This window comes from Neoarius graeffei, chromosome 5 (assembly GCF_027579695.1).
Source record: "Neoarius graeffei isolate fNeoGra1 chromosome 5, fNeoGra1.pri, whole genome shotgun sequence".
In the NCBI taxonomy this organism is placed as follows: Eukaryota; Metazoa; Chordata; class Actinopteri; order Siluriformes; family Ariidae; genus Neoarius; species Neoarius graeffei.
Window position 1 is genome coordinate 31173757 of NC_083573.1, and position 21536 is coordinate 31195292.

General features: G+C 42.0%; 1 protein-coding gene across 2 annotated transcripts in view; it reads left to right on the forward strand.

Moving 5' to 3' along the window:
- The window catches only part of znf526 (zinc finger protein 526), a 63097-nt gene that overhangs the window by 2606 nt on the left and 38955 nt on the right, over nucleotides 1-21536 (forward strand). The window contains exon 2 of one of the 2 annotated variants that reach the window (XM_060921534.1): nucleotides 19441-19846. In XM_060921534.1, coding sequence (XP_060777517.1) covers nucleotides 19579-19846 — 268 coding nt within the window. In that variant the 5' untranslated portion in view covers nucleotides 19441-19578. The remainder of the gene's footprint in view (nucleotides 1-19440; nucleotides 19847-21536) is intronic. The other variant, XM_060921535.1, reaches the window with a different exon arrangement.

Genomic DNA, 21536 nt, shown 5'->3' on the forward strand with positions numbered 1-21536 from the left:
AAAGGCTAATTACATGCACTGACTGATGCCACTTCTGGCAGGTGCAACAATGCACCAACAAGGACCTAAAAGGACAATATTCTCACACTTACCTGATACAGTGCAATACTTATTACAGCGCAACCTCACAGAGCAACTTTTTAGTTTTTATAGCTTTTGTATATTTTATATTTATATTTCTACACTTTTACATCCATACCCAAATACAGTGCAATATCCTGAGTTTTGTAGCTGAATTGAGTTTCTATAACTAATGTGCAATTAACATCTGCAACTCAACACGCCCAATTGTGTGTGTGTGTGTATATATGTGTATGTATATATGTGTGTATATATATATATATATATATATATATATATATATATATATATATATATATATAATTATGAAGAGTTCAGATGCAAAACTCCCTAAATCCATTTGACCACTTTTTGAGAAAAAGGGCATTTTTTTTATCAGGCCTTCATATTTAAGTATAGAAAGCTAGTTTTATTTGAAATCACAAGGTTATTAGTTAGTGAAAAATATATGTTAATCTCACAAATGTTACTTCAGCCAAATTACTGTTTTTTAGCAATTATTTTTTTATTTAGCGTCAAAACCAGCTAAATCCATATGTGGTTTGTGTGCAGAAACCTCTAAATCCATTTTTTCCATACAGACATAGGTAAGTGTTACAAAACCACCAAAGATGCTATTGAAAATTATGATACCACACATATGGGGTGGTTGTGATGGTGGTGTGGTTGGCTCACTCATAGCTAATTTAATATGGGACCTATGATCATGAGCAAATTGCACCATATTTTTAGGTAATACCTAATAATACCAACGCCTCTCAGGAACCCTTGTTTTATCTTCCTTCAGAACGGAGTATTTGATGGTCACGTCTCTCTGCCGTCTCTTGTCTTCATCATCAACTTGTTCCCTCCTCCGTTGAACCGGCATAATCTCCAAGTGGGACAGAAGTATAGCGTCCTGTTCAACTTTATCTTTAGATGTGTATAGCTGATTTTTAAAGTATGCCAGGTCGTTCTGAGTTAAGCTTGCCGCAGCGCACATCAACCTGTTGTGATTGCAGGCTATCCCATTTTCAGTATTTTCACCACTATATCGATTCATTTTCGCTTTATAGCAAACATGATTTTCAACAACGCGACGTTTTCTCCGCCCATCCACTGTCTGGAGGACAGGTTCATCCATGCCATCGTAATCCATGTTGGTATTATCTGGCATTTCGCGAAATCTCCCTCTGAATAAAGTTGCAGCTTCCTTGATGAGACTTTGTTTACTAGCGTTAAAGCACGTGAGTCCAAGTGACGTTCTGACTGGTTGTTGAATATAGAGGCTTTTGTTGCTAAATCGAAGCGGCGTTTAGAGGGGTTTGATATTAAACCGATTTTTTTAGACAAGACGGAGAGTGTTTTTTATTTTATTTTTTTACAAAAATATTTCATTTACATATACTAGATGTAACCAGGATTCACACAACATCCTTAACTCATTTTTCACGGAGATGGCGTTTAGAGGGTTTTGCATCTGAACTCTTCATATATTCTTTGTTTTTCTGCCGTGTTGTGACATGCACTATTTGTATATACTGTATATTCTTTGTTTTTCTGCTGTGTTGTGACATGCACTATTTGTATATACTGTATATTATTTGTTTTTCTGCTGTGTTGTATGTTCCCATCTAAATGTTTGCACTGGGGTGTGCGCTTTCCATCTCATTACATAATTTTCCCGCACCTTCTGCCGTCGTTCTAGCTTTCTTCACTACACTTTCTTCCTCGTCCGTTCTTTTATTCTTGTTTCCACCATCATTGCTTTTAAAAAACGCCGTTATTCTCTGCATAGCGAATATATTTCTCAGCTTGGTCCGAACCAGCTCTCAGTTATCTCTCAATTGAATGATCTGATGAATCCCTAAAAAGCACTTTTCCCACCTAATGCCACACCCACAACATACAACCGTGGGAAAGAGGGGCAATCACAGAAAGATGAGTAGAAAACGGGAAATGTTACGGGGGATATTTATTGTGATAGTAGGCTATTGTAGCGTCAGCTCAAAAGCACCAGACTCAACTTTAACTGAAAGTGTTATTCAGTAGCCTAAACTTATTCAAGCTACAGACCGAGAAGAATAAAAATGCTGAAATCTCATCTCATCTCATTATCTCTAGCCGCTTTATCCTTCTACAGGGTCGCAGGCAAGCTGGAGCCTATCCCAGCTGACTACGGGCGAAAGGCGGGGTACACCCTGGACAAGTCACCAGGTCATCACAGGGCTGACACATAGACACAGACAACCATTCACACTCACATTCACACCTACGGTCAATTTAGAGTCACCAGTTAACCTAACCTGCATGTCTTTGGACTGTGGGGGAAACCGGAGCACCCGGAGGAAACCCACGCGGACACGGGGAGAACATGCAAACTCCGCACAGAAAGGCCCTCGCCGGCCCCGGGGCTCGAACCCAGGACCTTCTTGCTGTGAGGCGACAGCGCTAACCACTACACCACCGTGCCGCCCGCTGAAATCTCATGTCCCGGTAAAACGCACTAGCATGGCAGAACGGCAAAAAAATGTGACTTTTTCACTCCCCCCGGCTACCGTGGGAATCACCGCAGTGCAAGACAGAGGCAGTGCATGCAACTACAGACAGGGAGCAAGGCGCAGGCAGAACACACACACGCACGTACACAACACTGAACACACACACAATACAGGCCGTTACTCGTTACACTATATTAGGTAGGCTATCCAGCGCTGGATTTACGTACTTTGCAGTTTAACGTTTGATACATTTTAGAATGTTAAACTCGTCGCGTCTGTGCTCAGTGCTTTCCTAAATTGTCGGCCGCAAGAAGCCCTCACATGAATGCGCATTTTTTTTTTTTCGTCGTTCGCATGCCAAAATATTCGCTTGCAAATACGAGTGAAATGTGCGCACTGTAGAGCCCTGGCTGCCGTGTCATTCTGGATAAGAGCGTCTGCTAAACACCGGTAATGTAATGTACAAAACCATGCAAGTCGTTAAATAAATACACATTTTCACACACCAAGAACGAAATTTGGTATGACGAAAAATAAATTCGGTTCCATCTTGTTTGTTGTGAAATTTCGCACGGTAATAAAATGACCTGACCAATCAAATGAGAGTTCCACTGGGTTGCACTGATGACGCTTAATAATTCAATTCTTAAGCATCTGAATTGCATTTTCGGATGAAGTATTTGCACAGTGGTCAAAATGTTAGAGAAGTAGGTTTGAGACCAAAAAGTTGCAGGTTCGAGTCCCTGGACCAGCAAGAATGGCTGAAGTGCCCTTGAGCAAGGCACCTAACCCCCAAGTGCTCCTTAGGTTGCTCTGGGTATGTTATGTCGTTCTGGATAAGAGCGTCTGCCAAACACCGTTAATGTAATGTAATGTACAAACCCATGCAAGTTGTTAAATAAATCCACGTTTTCACACACCAAGAACGAAATTTGGTATGCCGAATCTTCCATCTTGTTTGTTGTGAAATTTTGCACGGTAATAAAATTACCTGACCAATCAAATGAGAGTTCCACCGGGTTGCACTGATGTCACACAGTAGAACTATAAGCAGGGGGGAAAAAAGCCAGCAAAATGACCTCGAATGCACCGGCGTCACTCGCGTCCGGGAGCCGAGCGGCTAGGTTTCACAATTACCGTGAGCGTTGCTTTCTGACTGCGTGCAAAGCATACTGACGACAGTCGTCCTTGCAAGGCGTGTGAAGCGAAATTATACGACTGAGTGCATTGTGCTTTTTGACAAACGGCGTTGTTCAGCCTTGACATGTTCTTACCTTTTTCTCTCACTGTGAAAGCGAGTGCAGGCTCTGCTTTATTCCCACTTTCCTCACAAACATCAAAAAGCAAATTCGATTGGATTTACTCGACACATCTTCCACATTTCTAGTAATCAAATCGCGCTGTGGGCGGAACACGGAGCGTTTTCACATATATGTGAACCAAACTCGGTCCTCTTAACATGGCCCAACGGAAAAGGGACTCGGTTCTTTTTGCGTTCATGTTCAGGCCTCAACGTTGACTTTTGACACCTTAAATGGCCTCAAAAAATTTTTTTGCCCTAAAATTTTGCGGTATTTTGGCAAGTTTTCAAGCACACGGTTCAGGACAATACTGATATGTTTTCTAGGGGTATAATTGAGTTATGACAAAAATACATGTTTTTAAAAAATAAAAGTTTTTTAAAAAACCATTTATTTCTGCGACAGAAGAACAAGACAAGCCCTGAAAACATGAAACATAAATTAATATCATATATGTAAGATTTGCATACGGTACTATTACGTAATACGTTTTTTTATATAGAGTTTAGGACATATAACACTTTGTTTTGCCTCACCCTGACTATCAATATTGAAACGATGAATTCTAAAACTAAAAACATGATAAAACAGGAGTCTGTACTGCAGTACTGTCTTATCGTTCAGTTTGCCGTTGCATTTAGGAGGAAATTAAACAGCCTGTCGTTCTCATTTGCACGTACATGATGGGGTAGGATGGATAAATCTGTGAGAATTCATTATGGAAATGATATGTATTTACTGTAGAGGGTGTGGTTTACTATTTGAGACACAAATGCAGGTCTTTTCATTTATTGAATGTAATTAGCACTAACTTTTTTATTATTACAAGAATGATTATAGTTACTATATGACTACAGCTACAATTGGAATGTGCTGATTCTGTTAGCATTTGCAATTATTGTTCCATCCGCTATTAGATAAAATTAAAATAAAATCTTAAATCGTTTGAAAGTCTAGAGCAAGATATTTTTATTTTACAAACTAGACAGGGACACTCTAACGAGTGCAAACCCCGCCTTTTCCCTATTAAAATACATTGGGCGAAAATTTCGAAGTTCTGCCATGACCTTGACCTTTAACCTTTGACCTCCAAAATTTAATGGTTTCCTTCCTGGGTGATTGGCAAAACATGTACAAAATTTGGTCCAAATCGATCCATTGGTTCTTGAGATATCTTGCAGACACACAGACAGACAGACAGATACACACACACACACACACACACAGACTGACGCAGGTGAAAATAATAACCCCTCCGACTACTGTCGGCGGGGTTAATAACACTTCAGATATTGTTTTAACAAAAATAAGCATCACTGTACAAGTGAGTTCAGATAACTGTGTAACTAGAAGTCCTTGGGCTTGATGAGACGTGGAGGGGCGGGAACAAGATCCAGCCCACAGTTCAGGTCGGAGTCCTTTGAGAGTAAATGCTTTGGCTTTTGTGACATTCTGTTCCCAAAAGCTGATGTTGGGGAAAAAAAGTCTATACACAAAGGTTTTCTTGCTTTTATAGTTTTTAAACTGTTCTTCCGAGTCGGGACTCTTCGGGGAAGAAGGTACATTCCAACGTGTAGCTAATGCTAGGCCTCCAATCTACACCATCACTCTGGTCGTTTTGAGGAATTTTGTACGGATCCTAACCGCTAATGAGCTCTAATTTCTACGTATATCTACAGGCCTAGAAATTCATACTTTTTTTCCACCAGCCAGCCGGACTAGTTCCCTTCCAAAGTAACTCGCCAAACAGAAAATCAACTCGCCAAAATGTGTTCATGTATGAATTTTACTTCTGTCAAAAATAACGCAAAAGAGAGTAGTTACCATTGTTCATGACTAATGTGCATTTATTTTCAAGACCTGAGTGTTTTGATACTGTTGTTAAATACGTAAATGAGAACAACACAGAGCACCATAATATAATATCAACAAATATTGGAAAACTTGGTGTATGAGTATTGAAAGCAAATATACTTACTATCATGACTATAGCACCCAAAATATGTCCAACATGCTTTCTGTATTTAACCATTTATGAGAGAGAAAGCATTAGGAGCTTCATATTGACTAGGAATCAACTTGAAAAAAATTAATTATTCCATAAAAATCGTATCGCAGCCGAGGCCTACCCTGCTCCCACGTTTGCTTATAAGTCCTTTGTCGTTCCTCCTTCTCGTACGCTTTATCAGCGGCCTTTTTCTCCTCTTCAGACCGAGGTCGCTTTGTCCCCGTCTCTGGCGGTTTCTGTACACCTTTCAGAAAATTCCACATCGCAACATAGCTTTGGCAGATGTAGATGTAAACAACAACAAAAACACGTGTTTAAACGGGCGATAATGTGGCCACATCTATTGAATTTGATAATGTGATTACCGCGATATTCAACGAGATGCGTTATATACATGCGCAGTAGTGAAAAAACCGACAGCCTGACTCGTACACGATATGATTCGGAATTCTTCGGCATTTTCCGTCCTGCTGATAAACACATCGATTAACACGGACACTGCACGCGCTTAATATGTGGCGGCTTTAGTTGACGGTGTGTCTGAATCTTCGCTTCATATATATTTTTTATTTTCAGCTAGTCAGCCGGGCTGGCTAGTGACAGGAATTACCCGCCAAATGACAAATTAAGTCGCCTCAGGTGACCGGACCACCGCGAATTTCGAGCCGTGATCTATCCTGCGCTTCTTTCTGACTAAGATTATCTGAGTAATCCGGCAGTAGAGCTTTTTTTAGCTGTAGTTTTCTTCGAACAACAGCAACAGATGCCAGACATCTTCACTTGGCTTCAGACCACTCGTAGTGATGAAAAGCTCAAATGCGAACGTGTGCCTGAAGCGAGCTAATCAGAATCGCTGTTACAAATCGGGAAGAAAAAAACAAAACGGCAATCACAGGGGAGGTGAGGATGCTGGTTAATACGTCTTGTTTTTTGTAATGCGCTCAAATCTTTTTTGTGCTTAAAGAAGCTGATCATAGGTGCGCCTGAACGGGTCTAACTTGCTAAAATATTTCTGCCCGAACGTCTTAGTCGGGCAAATCGGGTATTTGGGCAGTGCCTGGCGTTGAGGCTTGACGTTGCGAGTTCATATGAAAGAGGACTCGTTTCTCTTTCAGCTCTGATGGGGCCTCAGGCCTCTGTGTTTACACTGTAGTTCCTCTGGCCCTCTCAGACCTGTACACTACTGTTCAAAAGTTTGGGGTCGCTTTGAAATGTCCTTATTTTTGAAAGAAAAGCACTGTTCTTTTCAATGAAGATCACTTTAAACTAATCAGAAATCCACTCTATACATTGCTAATGTGCTAAATGACTATTCTAGCTGCAAATGTCTGGTTTTTGGTGCAATATCTCCATAGGTGTATAGAGGCCCATTTCCAGCAACTCTCACTCCAGTGTTCTAATGGTACAATGTGTTTGCTCATTGCCTCAGAAGGCTAATGGATGATTAGAAAACCCTTGTACAATCATGTTAGCACAGCTGAAAACAGTTGAGCTCTTTATGCCTCGGTCACAACCGGCCGTACGTGGTCCTACGGCTGGTCTACATGCAAGAAACGCACGGAGGGCACGCATGTGACGTGCTGATTTTCGAGCCGTAGACTGGCCGCAGACCGGCCGCAGAGGTTCTTTGTCATGTCAAACAAACTCTACGGGCGCTTAAGTTTTTTTTCAGGTTGCAAGACAAACTTACGGCCAACTTGCGTCTTTCTCTATAAATAAAAAAAAAACGCAGCGATTTGGGAAAAGTCAAAAATCGCACGGCCAAAAAAAATCATACAGTGGGTCAAAAAAGTATTTAGTCAGTCACCAATTGTGTAAGTTCTCCCACTTAAAGATGAGAGGCCTGTAATTTTCATCATAGGTACACTTCAACTATGAGAGACAGAATGAGAAAAAAAAATCCAGAAAATCACACTGTCTGATTTTTAAGGAATTTATTTGCAAATGATGGTGGAAAATAAGTATTTGGTCAATAACAAAAGTTCATCTCAATACTTTGTTATATACCCTTTGTTGGCAATGACAGAGGTCAAACGTTTTCTGTAAGTCTTCACAAGGTTTTCACACACTGTTGCTGGTATTTTGGCCCATTCCTCCATGCAGATCTCCTCTAGAGCAGTGATGTTTTGGGGCTGTCGCTGGGCAACACGGACTTTCAACTCCCTCCAAAGATTTTCTATGGGGTTGAGATCTGGAGACTGGCTAGGCCACTCCAGGACCTTGAAATGCTTCTTACGAAGCCACTCCTTCGTTGCCCGGGCGGTGTGTTTGGGATCATTGTCATGCTGAAAGACCCAGCCACGTTTCATCTTCAATGCCCTTGCTGATGGAAGGAGGTTTTCACTCAAAATCTCACGATACATGGCCCCATTCATTCTTTCCTTTACACGGATCAGTCGTCCTGGTCCCTTTGGAGAAAAACAGCCCCAAAGCATGATGTTTCCACCCCCATGCTTCACAGTAGGTATGGTGTTCTTTGGATGCAACTCAGCATTCTTTCTCCTCCAAACACGACAAGTTGAGTTTTTACCAAAAAGTTCTATTTTGGTTTAATCTGACCATATGACATTCTCCCAATCCTCTTCTGGATCATCCAAATGCTCTCTAGCAAACTTCAGACGGGCCCGGACATGTACTGGCTTAAGCAGGGGGACACGTCTGGCACTGCAGGATTTGAGTCCCTGGCGGCGTAGTGTGTTACTGATGGTAGCCTTTGTTACTTTGGTCCCAGCTCTCTGCAGGTCATTCACTAGGTCCCCCCGTGTGGTTCTGGGATTTTTGCTCACCGTTCTTGTGATCATTTTGACCCCACGGGGTGAGATCTTGCGTGGAGCCCCAGATCGAGGGAGATTATCAGTGGTCTTGTATGTCTTCCATTTTCTAATAATTGCTCCCACAGTTGATTTCTTCACACCAAGCTGCTTACCTATTGCAGATTCAGTCTTCCCAGTCTGGTGCAGGTCTACAATTTTGTTTCTGGTGTCCTTTGACAGCTGTTTGGTCTTGGCCATAGTGGAGTTTGGAGTGTGACTGTTTGAGGTTGTGGACAGGTGTCTTTTATACTGATAACAAATTCAAACAGGTGCCATTAATACAGGTAACGAGTGGAGGACAGAGGAGCCTCTTAAAGAAGTTGTTACAGGTCTGTGAGAGCCAGAAATCTTGCTTGTTTGTAGGTGACCAAATACTTATTTTACCGAGGAATTTACCAATTAATTCATTAAAAATCCTACAATGTGATTTCCTGGATTCTTTCCCCCCATTCTGTCTCTCATAGTTGAAGTGTACCTATGATGAAAATTACAGGCCTCTCTCATCTTTTTAAGTGGGAGAACTTGCACAATTGGTGGCTGACTAAATACTTTTTTGCCCCACTGTACGTCCGGTTGTGACCTAGGCTTTAGAGAAGCTATAAAACTGACCTTCCTTTGAGCAGATTGAGTTTCTGGAGCATCACATTTGTGGGGTCGATTAAATGCTCAAAATGGCCAGAAAAATGTCTCGACTATATTTTTCTATTCATTTTACAACTTATGGTGGGAAATAAAAGCGTGACTTTTCATGGAAAACACAAAATTGTCTGGGTGACCCCAAACTTTTGAACGGTAGTGTACCTTTTGTGTTTGAGCATCCCAGTGCAATAGAATGTGATCTGTCTACGGCAAGCCAAGAGATAAAACACAATAGCAAAAGGTGAAGCAAACCTGGAGCGCTTTGTGTTCACACTGCACAGGTTCAGTGAACTGCAATGCGGACTTGATGCAAACTGAACCGAGACGAGACTACCTCCTGAGGTGGTCCGAGTTCATTTCAGAGGGGTCGGAGTTCGTTTGAAGTGTTCATGTGTGCAAAGAAAAAGCTGACCTATCACTCTGAGGTCGTTTTGAGGGCTGAAAGGGACCGAGTGTGAAAACACCCATAGAGAAGTGGTGTTTGGTTTGTGCGTCATCCACATTTCAAGCATTCTCATAACACTGTGGGCAGGACACTGAGCCCGACAACAGAAGTGAGGGGTTTTATCATGGTTGCATCAAATATGAGAATACATAACCAAAAAAAGAGCTTTTACTGACAAGGAAACAAGTTCAAGTTACTGAACTTTGACGCGACAAGCATGGTGGCATTGATGATAGTATTAGCGTGAATAATACGAATACAAAGACAAACTAAAGCGCTGCTGCATCACTCTCTTTAGGTAGAGCTGAAGCATGAGGTAATTCACCCTGGCTCCTCTATTAGCAGCTGGTGGTAATGTAGGAATTAGGGCTGTGCCGATAGACGATGCCATCGTCCATCGACGATGGTGGTCATCCATCACGGTGGAGAGCCACCATCGTGATACCACGCCCCCTCCTGTCATAATCATGCATATACGGTATCATCTGGGCCTATTTAACCTAAAAAGTTAGTTTTTTGTTAGTTTAGTTAGTTAGTTTTATTTAATATATAAATATATAACATAATTATAAATACATAATTATATAAATCATTATAAAGTAATATCCTATTACCGCTTGTTCACGTAGGCTATGGTGCAGGGACGTGCTAGTGAACATAACATGTGGTTACACAAATACAGTATGCTACTAATAATATATTTTGACTTCATTTTTTAGCCTACACTATACTTTTAATGTAAAATTTGTCATGTTGTTCAAACAAATAGCCACTATTAACGACTTCAGTCGGGAAATATTGCACCTTATCAAACGGCAGTGAAGCGCAGACTTCGGCAGAAGTCAAATAACTTTTAATCTGTTAAATAGGCCTACTTTCAGACACAAAATGGTCCACTCTAAGCCATAATGTCAAACCAAATGAAGAATGAAGGTGATTCTGTCAAATGTAAAGACAGTAAAAAAAAAAAAAAAAATTAAATCATGATTTTAAAAGCTGGTGCAATAATTGAAACACTAATAAATTGGAAAAATTAGCGCGTTCAAGTGCGCACTAAAGGCCGAAACGCATCTTCAATTGATATGGTGTAAATAAACAATGAGTAATAGCTTAAGTGTAGTTTCTTCTCATAGTTTGAATACTAGTCTTTCATTGTTAGAGCAGATTAATATCTTGCCGTGATCAGTGAGTGCTCGGGGAGGTTCATTTCCACCTGCGCTTTGCGCAGCTCATTTCTCCGAAGCCAGCTGTGCGCAAACGCAGTGTTGACTGCTCGGCAAACTCCAAACGCTCGGTCTGTACTGGCCCTCTGTTGCGCAAGCGAGTTGGTTATGGCCAGGTTCAAATTGTGCCCAAAACAACTTAACCACGGCCATTTCAATTGCCTGATGGCTGCGACAATATTCGCCCCGTTGTCCGTTGTTGCAGGCGATCTTTTTCTCCTCTATTTTCCATTCGGCAAGTGTCTCGCTCAATGCGTCTTCTAAATTGTCCGCTGAATGTGTCTCTGGCATGAAACTCGTCTGCAGGCATTTGGACTGCATTGCCCACTCCCGGTCCACATAATGTACGGTAGCTGACATGTAGGGCATCATGTTGCAGCTGGACCACATATCCGTTATCAAGGCCAAATATTCCACATCACCTAGCGCTTTTTTTCTTTGTGCCAAAGCCTCGGATGAGTATCTAATACTTTTATTAATAATAATAATAATAATAATAATAATAATATATTTAATAATGTGGTATTAAAATCCCCCCCCCCCCCCCCCCCCCGCCCATGATATGATCGTCCATCACGATGTTTGCACCGTAAACATCGTCGATGCCAATTAAGGGGACATCGCACAGCCGTAGTAGGAATGTGGAAATAGACCCACATGTCAATGAAGAAATTTAAATGGAAAAAAAAAATTCAACTCAGAATTTCATCACAAAAATGTTTTTAAATGTAATTATAAAATTATGCGCAAGGCATTCAAGGTGATTTTTGGTTTCAAGTATCGGCAGATGCATAAATCTAATCCTTAAAGTAACTTGGTAAATAATTAGGTGGCAAGATTTGTAAAACCATCATACTAGCTGTAGACTTTAAAACCGTTTTTATTCTATGCTCAGGCAGGGTTTTTTCTAGAAAAATTTAGTATGAGGGCGCTCACCATGGCGAGGGAGCGAAGCAGAGGGGTGCCGGTTGTCCGTCCCCCCCTCCGCCGTGCGAAGCCTTTGAAAAATTGAGGCTACGATGGGACGTTCTGATGCTATCTGAGAGGGAAATTGTAACAAAGGGTCTGTCAACATTGAAAAAGAAAGAAGTAATCTTCTTCTGCCCCGGACAGTCTTTGGCTTTCTTCCGTTTCGTGCCCAAGTGTCAACAAAAACAACTCGCGAACTACTTCTGTCAAAAGCTCCCGCGCCGGTGGGTGAAAGGTCATTCAGTCTCGAGAAATCTCGCTCTACAAGTCAGCTGACCTTGTATGTAACCCATGTCAAATCTCGCGAGAGCAGCCGCAACAAGTAAACAACTAAACATGGCGCCTCAGTTTGGAAACCGCCAGTTCGGATTGTTTTTGCACCGTCTGGCGGTGTATCTACTACAACCCCAATTCCAAAAAAGTTGGGACAAAGTACAAATTGTAAATAAAAACGGAATGCAATAATTTGTAAATCTCAAAAACTGATATTGTATTCACAATAGAACATAGACAACATATCAAATGTTGAAAGCGAGGCATTTTGAAATTTCATGCCAAATATTGGCTCATTTGAAATTTCATGACAGCAACACATCTCAAAAAAGTTGGGACAGGGGCAATAAGAGGCTGGAAAAGTTAAAGGTACAAAAAAGGAACAGCTGGAGGACCAAATTGCAACTCATTAGGTCAATTGGCAATAGGTCATTAACATGACTGGGTATAAAAAGAGCATCTTGGAGTGGCAGCGGCTCTCAGAAGTAAAGATGGGAAGAGGATCACCAATCCCCCTAATTCTGCACCGACAAATAGTGGAGCAATATCAGAAAGGAGTTCGACAGTGTAAAATTGCAAAGAGTTTGAACATATCATCATCTACAGTGCATAATATCATCAAAAGATTCAGAGAATCTGGAAGAATCTCTGTGCGTAAGGGTCAAGGCCGGAAAACCATACTGGGTGCCCGTGATCTTCGGGCCCTTAGACGGCACTGCATCACATACAGGCATGCTTCTGTATTGGAAATCACAAAATGGGCTCAGGAATATTTCCAGAGAACATTATCTGTGAACACAATTCACCGTGCCATCCGCCACTGCCAGCTAAAACTCTATAGTTCAAAGAAGAAGCCGTATCTAAACATGATCCAGAAGCGCAGACGTCTTCTCTGGGCCAAGGCTCATTTAAAATGGACTGTGGCAAAGTGGAAAACTGTTCTGTGGTCAGACGAATCAAAATTTGAAGTTCTTTATGGAAATCAGGGACGCCGTGTCATTCGGACTAAAGAGGAGAAGGACGACCCAAGTTGTGATCAGCGCTCAGTTCAGAAGCCTGCATCTCTGATGGTACGGGGTTGCATTAGTGCGTGTGGCATGGGCAGCTTACACATCTGGAAAGACACCATCAATGCTGAAAGGTATATCCAGGTTCTAGAGCAACATATGCTCCCATCCAGACGACGTCTCTTTCAGGGAAGACCTTGCATTTTCCAACATGACAATGCCAAACCACATACTGCATCAATTACAGCATCATGGCTGCGTAGAAGAAGGGTCCGGGTACTGAACTGGCCAGCCTGCAGTCCAGATCTTTCACCCACAGAAAACATTTGGCGCATCATAAAACGGAAGATATGACACAAAAGACCTAAGACAGTTGAGCAACTAGAATCCTACATTAGACAAGAATGGGTTAACATTCCTATCCCTAAACTTGAGCAACTTGTCTCCTCAGTCCCCAGACGTTTACAGACTGTTGTAAAGAGAAAAGGGGATGTCTCACAGTGGTAAACATGGCCTTGTCCCAACTTTTTTGAGATGTGTTGTTGTCATGAAATTTAAAATCACCTAATGTTTCTCTTTAAATGATACATTTTCGCAGTTTAAACATTTGATATGTCATCTATGTTCTATTCTGAATAAAATATGGAATTTTGAAACTTCCACATCATTGCATTCCGTTTTTATTTACAATTTGTACTTTGTCCCAACTTTTTTGGAATCGGGGTTGTATGATTGGAATATTTTTGGAGTAATTATAACGTATTTGATGATCAGACACATTGTCACGTGGTGTTGCTGGGATGTTTTCATGGAGAAAAGATCGTTTGGAGAAATATGCTACTGCACAACATGCAGTCTAAGTGCATGGCCTAAGTGTGACTTGGGGTTCAATCGGCATTTCGGTAAGAGCGCGCACGCCGAGAGTAAGAGGGCGCAGCGCCCCTGTTCCCCGGTTTAGACGAAAGCCTGCTCAGGTACCCGATTTGTGTTGCATCAGTCAATATCACATACGTTCACAGAATAAAGTATGCAGCGTTCAAATCAGAAACTGTCAGATCCAATCCAACATTTTATTCCAGAGTCATCCCCATAGTCAGCATCACATCGGTACGTCTGGTCCTCCGTGCAGTACCACTGCACAGTGCAGGGCTCTACATTAACTTTTGAAACCACTTGTCCTGTCGGGTAAGTTGAAAGGAAGTTGACTTGTCTTGATATTGTCAACCCGAATATCAGCGTATTTTGGCACTTGTCCGATCGGACAAGTAACTGAGACAATGAACTTGTCTGACAAAGTATCACTTGTCCCGGACGAGCGTTAATGTCGAGCCCTGCAGTGATGTAGCACAATCAATTCAACAGGTTCATTAAGGAGATACAGTGTCTTGCAAAAGTATTCCTCCCCCTTGGTGTTTGTCCTGTTTTGTCGCATTGCAAGCTGGAATTGAAATGGATTTTTGGAGGGTTAGCACCAGGCGTGGAATTTCGTCATTTTAGGGGCAAGGCCACTTGGCCTTTTGTGCTGTCAATTTTTTGAGGGCACGAAGGCCAAAAGCCAGGGCACCAAGGCCATAAAATAAAACAATTTTAAGCTCACGTCTATAGTGAATTTAAATTTAAGGACTAATGACCCTTCTGAGGAAGATTGGAGTCTCAGTCGAAACTATCAAGCAGGTAAAGAAACATCTCCTACACTATTATGTCTGAAGATAAGAAAATATTGAACACATCTGAACTTATCAATCCATCACTCACTTCAAAAATTGGAAAACTTATTAAACCTATATCCTCCCATAATTTTTGTTCAATTGACACCGAATGTGCAAGAGCATCTTCAGACTGTACTACTACGCAGATTTTTGATTAATCAAAATTGAGCCTGGAGTTCATCAAAATGTTTGACTGTAAATGGAACATATACGAGCATGCAGGCTACTGATTAACCCGTAAGAGCCCAGACCGATTTCTCAATCAAGGAAAATTATCGAGGAAATAAAATGAACTAAATAGACGACAAAGAAAACATTTCTGACCTTTTATTTTTTTAAAACGGCACTTTCATGTCTCAAGATCTGAAATATTAAATTGCAAATTTGCAGAACACTGCAACACTATTACACTGTTAACCCCAAAGTTCAAAAGAAACATACGATACTAGTAACAAAACAATGCTAACTGCATAGATTAAAAAAGTGGCTATGAACAGACAACAGCACATATCACGTATCATATTACGGCAGGAACAAGCAGTAGGAACATCCATGACCTTACGCTTAAAGCTCGACAAAGGAAAAACTTAACAGCAAGCTAATTAGCATTTGTTACCGGCTACAGTCGGTACTCGGCACGTTAAAAGCGGGTCAGCGTTGTAACGACATAATGTGACTGTATAAGTGATGCTTATTTAACGGTAACAAACTTAAGCCCTATATGTTGAAATTCCTGTCTTATTCGTTCGTTAATTTTTTTTTTTTTTTTTTTTTTTTTTTTGGGCTTTTTCCACCTTGATTAGATAGGACAGTGTAGAGACAGGAAACGAGCGGGAGAGAGACGGGGAGGGATCGGGAAATGACCTCGGGCCGGAACCGAACCCGGGTCCCCGGATCCACGGCATGGCGCCCCATCCACCTGAGCCACGACGCCCCCATTCGTTCGTTAATTTATCACGCAGTCTTACCTCCATCAACTTCTTCCCTCCTTCTGAGAAAATTCAACGTCTCAGACGCGGACACAAATGGGCGGGGGATGCGTTTGATTAAGTCTCCTGGTTGGCTGGTGATAGCTTGGTGTCATTATAGCACGTCGGAGCGATTCATGCCAGGCTCGAGTCCGATCCACCACTGATGAGTTGCCCAATAAGAATCCAGGATGTCATCAAAAGACGTATTTTTACCTCTGCCAAGGAGGTTATGTTTTCAGTAGTGTTGGTTTGTCTGTTAGCAACATTACGGAAGAAGTTATGAACGGATCGCTCTGAAATTTTTTTCCAGAGGTGTGACTGGGCACAAGTAACAATCCATTAAATTTTGGCGGTGATCCGGATCACCTTCTGGATCCCGGATTTTTTTAAAGGATTCTTGGCGGAGGTCTGCGCTCTCCGAGTGCTTTTCTAGTTTTCTCAATAGACACAGGTGATGTTAAAGCCTACTGGCAGTCACGAGGCAGACTACAAAACCACAGGGCATCAAGGCCACTGTGGCCTTACGGCAGATATTTTTTTTCCAAGGGCACAAGGCCAAATTGAGAGGGCACGAGGGCCATGGCCCTCATGAAATTCCTGCCCTGGTTAGCACCATTTGATTTAAACAACATGCCTACAACTTTAAAGGTGCAAATTGTTTTATTGTGACACAAACAATAATTAAGATGAAAAAAAAAAAAACAGAAATCTGGAGCGTGCATAGGTATTCACTCCCCCCCCCCCCCCCCCCCCCCCCCCAAAAAAAAAAAAAAAAGGCAATACTTTGTAGAGCCACCTTTTGCTGCAATTACAGCTGCAAGTCTCTTGGGATATGTCTCTATTAGCTTAGCACATCTAGCCACTGGGATTTTTGCCCATTCCTCAAGGCAAAGCTGCTCCAACTCCTTCAAGTTAGATGGGTTGTGTTGGTGTACAGCAATCTTCAAGTTATGCCACAGATTCTCAATTGCATTGGGGTCTGGGCTTTGACTAGGTCATTCCAAGACATTTAAATGTTTCTCTTTAAACCACTCCAGTGTAGCTTTAGCAGTATGTTTAGGGTCATTGTCCTGCTGGAACGTGAACCTTCATCCCAGTCTCAAACCTCTGGCCGACTCAAACAGGTTTTCCTCCAGAATTGCCCTGTATTTAGTGCCATCCATCTTTCCTTCAGTCCTGACCAGCTTTCCTGTCCCTGCAGATGAAAAATATCCCCACAGCATGATGCTGTCACCACCATGCTTCACTGTAGGAATGGTGTTCTCAGGGTGATGGGTTTGCACCACACATGGCATTTCCCATGATGGCCAGAAATATCAATTTTAGTCTCATTTGACCAGAGAATCTTCTTCCATGTGTTTGGGGGAGTCTGCCACATGCTGTTGGGCAAACTCCAAACATGTCGTCTTAGTTTTTACTTTAAGCAATGGCTTTTTTCTGGCCACTCTTCCATAAAGCCCCATTCTGTGGAGTGTCTGGCTGAAAGTGGTCCTATGGACAGATACTCCCATCTCCGCTGTGGATCTTTGCAGCTTTTTCAGTGTTATCTTTGGTGTCTTTGCTGCATCTCTGATTAATGCCCTCCTTGCCCGGTCTGTGAGTTTTGGTGGGTGGCCTTCTCTTGTCAGGTTTGTAGTGGTGCCATATTCTTTCCATTTTGCTATAATGGATTTAATGGTGCTCCCTGGGATATTCAAAGTTTGGGATATTTTTTATAACCCAACCCTGATCTATACTTCTCCACAACTTTGCCTCTGACTTGTTTGGAGGCTCCTTGGTTTTCACGTTGCTTGCTTTGTCAGGGTCCTTCCAGAACAGGCTGATTTATACAGACATCATGTGACACTGATTGCACACAGGTTGATCTTATGCCATGTACACACGTAGCCGGGTATTTTTAAAACCGAACATTTTCCCCCCCTCCGTTTATAAAAATGTTTTATCCACACCACCTCGTCTTCGAAAAAAATCCCTTCCACACATAACCGAACATCTGCGTTTTCAATCACATTCATAAGCATTCCAAACCTGTAGATGGCTATTTCCCCAAATCCTACCCCCTAATCACATCACCTGTGCTCTTGGAGCAGTAGTTGGGCTTCTAAAATTAAACATGTAAATAGCACCTGCACAATAATTAACGCTTTCAAGGCACTACTCCGATCCATTACTCTTTAGCTAGCCGCACACTACGCCGATTTTCAGCGTACCGAGCCAACTGAAGTCGCGAGTCAGGCGTAAAGACTAGTTTTCGATGGTACCGACTCATCTCGCAGCCGATTCGAAAAACTAATCGGGAGCCAGACTGATCGGCGAGAGTCGCTAGCAATAGCCAATCATATCTTTCGCATATAACACGTGACATCATTAAACACAATTTCTAGCGCGAGAAATACGTGTTGGTAGCACCTAATGCAGGTATATACTGTAATTCCATAGACTGAAGCTTTATCCATAGACACAGTGGGCTGGAAAGCCACTCTGCTCAAGTTGTGTGGCTGAATTCCAAATCGCTTTAAGTCCCCTATATAAGTGCACTATTTAAGGTTGGGAATAATAGCTCATGCAGCCTAGATAGTGCGCTACATATTCCGTGTTGTGTCATTTGTAATTCAGCCTGTAGCATCTTCAAGTGTTGGATTTAACAGTAACGATATCCAATAGCCAATCACAAAGCTATTAAGTTGTCACGTGTCGCTTCGATCGCGACTGCACTCGTCAACAGTCGGGGGATATGTGCGTGCCCTGTCGGGAGTCGGCTCTGAAATGGGTCGGTTCGGTACCGCGTGGATCGCCGTGGTGTGCGGCTAGCTTAAGTCCATGCTTAATCTGGCCTCTGCAGTAAACAAAGGTTGCACGTTTGACGTCAGGGCAGATTTGTTGTCATTTTTTTGGCGCAGATTGTGACGTTCTAAAACGCAAAACTCCGGTTATCTCTGTCTACACGAAAAGGCATACACGGAGTTTTCAAAAATCTTCACTTTGCCCGGAGTTTTTTAAAATATTCGTTTTTGATGTGTTTTCATGTGGATGACAGGCCAAAACGTAGAAAAATATCTTCGATTTAGCAGATACCCGGCTACGTGTGGACGGGGTCTTAATCAACTAATTGTGACTTATGAAGTGAATTGGTTGGACCAGCTCTTATTTAGGCGTGAATACCGATGCACACTCCAGATTTCTGTTTTGTTTTTCTTTCCTCTCTCATCTTCTTGTTTGTGTCACAATAAAACACCAATTTTCACCTTTAAAGTGGTAGGCATGTTGTGTAAATCAAATGGTGCTAACCGTCCAAAAATCCATTTTAATTCCAGCTTGTAATGTGACAAAACAGGACAAACACCAAGGGGGATGAATACTCGCTGTAAATGTGAAACTAAACACCTTAAATCAAAGACTTGTACAAGCGAATGATTTTATCAAGTAATCAAAAACGTTGCGATTGCTTTTTCACTGTGTTGTCTGCTCCGTACAGGCTAGATAATTGTTAATAATACAGATATTATGTATGTTTGTTTCAGGTTGCTCTGGAGTTGTCTCGGATATGATCCCACTCTAAATATTTCCTCTCTGACCTCTTCAGTTGCGGGCAGGATCCAGTCCCTTGTTTAAATATTCCGAGCACCCATGACCGAGGGATAGACAGTAGTGCACTGATCATGAGTGAGCAACAGGAAGAGTATGTGGAGCATCAGTACATGTGCAGTGAGTGTCAGCAGCTCTTCAATACTCTGGAGGAGGTGCTGATACACCAACAGGTGCACACTGGTGCACAAGTAGAAGACCTGGTGGCCATTTCCAGCCATGAGGACACCAGGGACAGTCAGTACCAGTGTCTGGAATGTGGCACCCTTCTCAGAAACTCGGACGAACTGCTGCTCCATCAAGAGCTGCACATGAGGGAGGCAGGCCTGGATGCAGAACACAGTGCGTATGAGCCATGTATTCTTCCTAGATGTTCATCATTCATTACTTGAATGAATTAGGCCATCCTTAAAAAAATCCGTTTCCTGTCCACGGGGTGAGCAAAAAAATTTTCAGTCGGGAGGGAAGGAGATATATAATATATATATGATTCCACGCTTATGGGGACATGAACTTATTTTTAAAAATTCACCTAAAACCATTTCTTTTTTTTACCATCAGGTCACAAAACATGTAATCTTTAATGAATGATATGTTAAAAGATAACTTTAATTTTTTGAGATGTAATAAAAACATTTATATGCCAAAGTCAAGCCTATGAGTTCCAAAATGATGTCTGTTATGCCGCTTTTCCACTACAAACGCGGCTGAGTCGGGCTGAGCCGTGCCGTGCTGAGTCGAGCTGAGCGGGGCTGTTGGAGTTGCATTTCGACTACAACCGTGCTGAACCGTGCTGGCTGGAAGTGGGTGGACACATTGGGTGGAGTTAGCGAAAGTGGGTGGACCTCAGGTGATGTCGTTAAGCAGCGCAAACAGTGACATCAGTGACCTTTTAAGCGGTAGTCTCACGACCCGAATAGTAAACAATAAACATGGAGGACATGGAGTCGTTAGTGTTGCTGGTCTTGGTGCTGTGGCTTGTTGTCACCGACAACGCGGACAGATACTGGCAAGAGCGTATAGATGAGGCGAGGCGCATAAGGCTTCGGAAATTCTCGTAATTCTTCTCCTTCCGGGTTTGCGGTGTTTACAGATCCCAGCGCGCTCGCGGGGCGTGTGTGGGCGTGTGAGGACACTCCTCCTCACCAATCAGTGCACAGGGGAGTGTCTGCTCACGCCCCCAGCCTCAGTCGGCTCGCTTTGGCTCGCTTCAGCCCCACTCCAAAACCGTGTGAGTTTTAGGGGCTAAGCAGGGCTGAAGCGAGCTGAGTCGTGCTGGTTTTTGGTAGTCGAAACGCGAGCCGTGTCGGGCTGAAGTGAGCTGAAGCGAGCTGAAAAAGGGTAGTGGAAAAGGGCCATTACATTACTTCTGTTACGATTGTCCATCTTGCGTCTGTTACAAATTAATTACAATCTAGCTATATACCATGTTAATCTTATTGAAAGAATGTGTATGTTTATTCTACTACACATGTTTATTAATTATATTTGCTAAAACATCACCTTCCTATGTTTCAAAAAGTAATTCTACATTGTTAAAATTGAGAATATATATGTCCACAACACTTCTGTTACGTTCTGACTTTGGCATATAAATATGTTTTTATTACATCTCAGAAAATTAGTTATCTTTTAACATATCATTCATTAAAGATTACATGTTTTGTGACCTGATGGTAAAAAAAAAGAAATGGTTTTAGGTGAATTTTTAAAAATAAGTTCATGTCCCCATTTCAGTACCCATAAGCGTGGAATCACTGGATGGATGGGAAATCGCAATGCTGTTTGCTTTTTCTTTCAGTACTTTTTTATTACAAAAGCAGACACATTTAATAAAATATGACAGTTTAATCAACTGAAACTTGTACAAAAACTTTAAGTTAGCATTTTAAATGCTGACTGCAAAACTTTTACAAAGGTACTTAAAATATCCGACACATGGACTTTTTGTAGTTCTAAATCGAGCGTTAGGCCGAGTTCGGATGAAATTACACTATTAAAATGATCACTGAATGATTTGTTTTTCTGAATC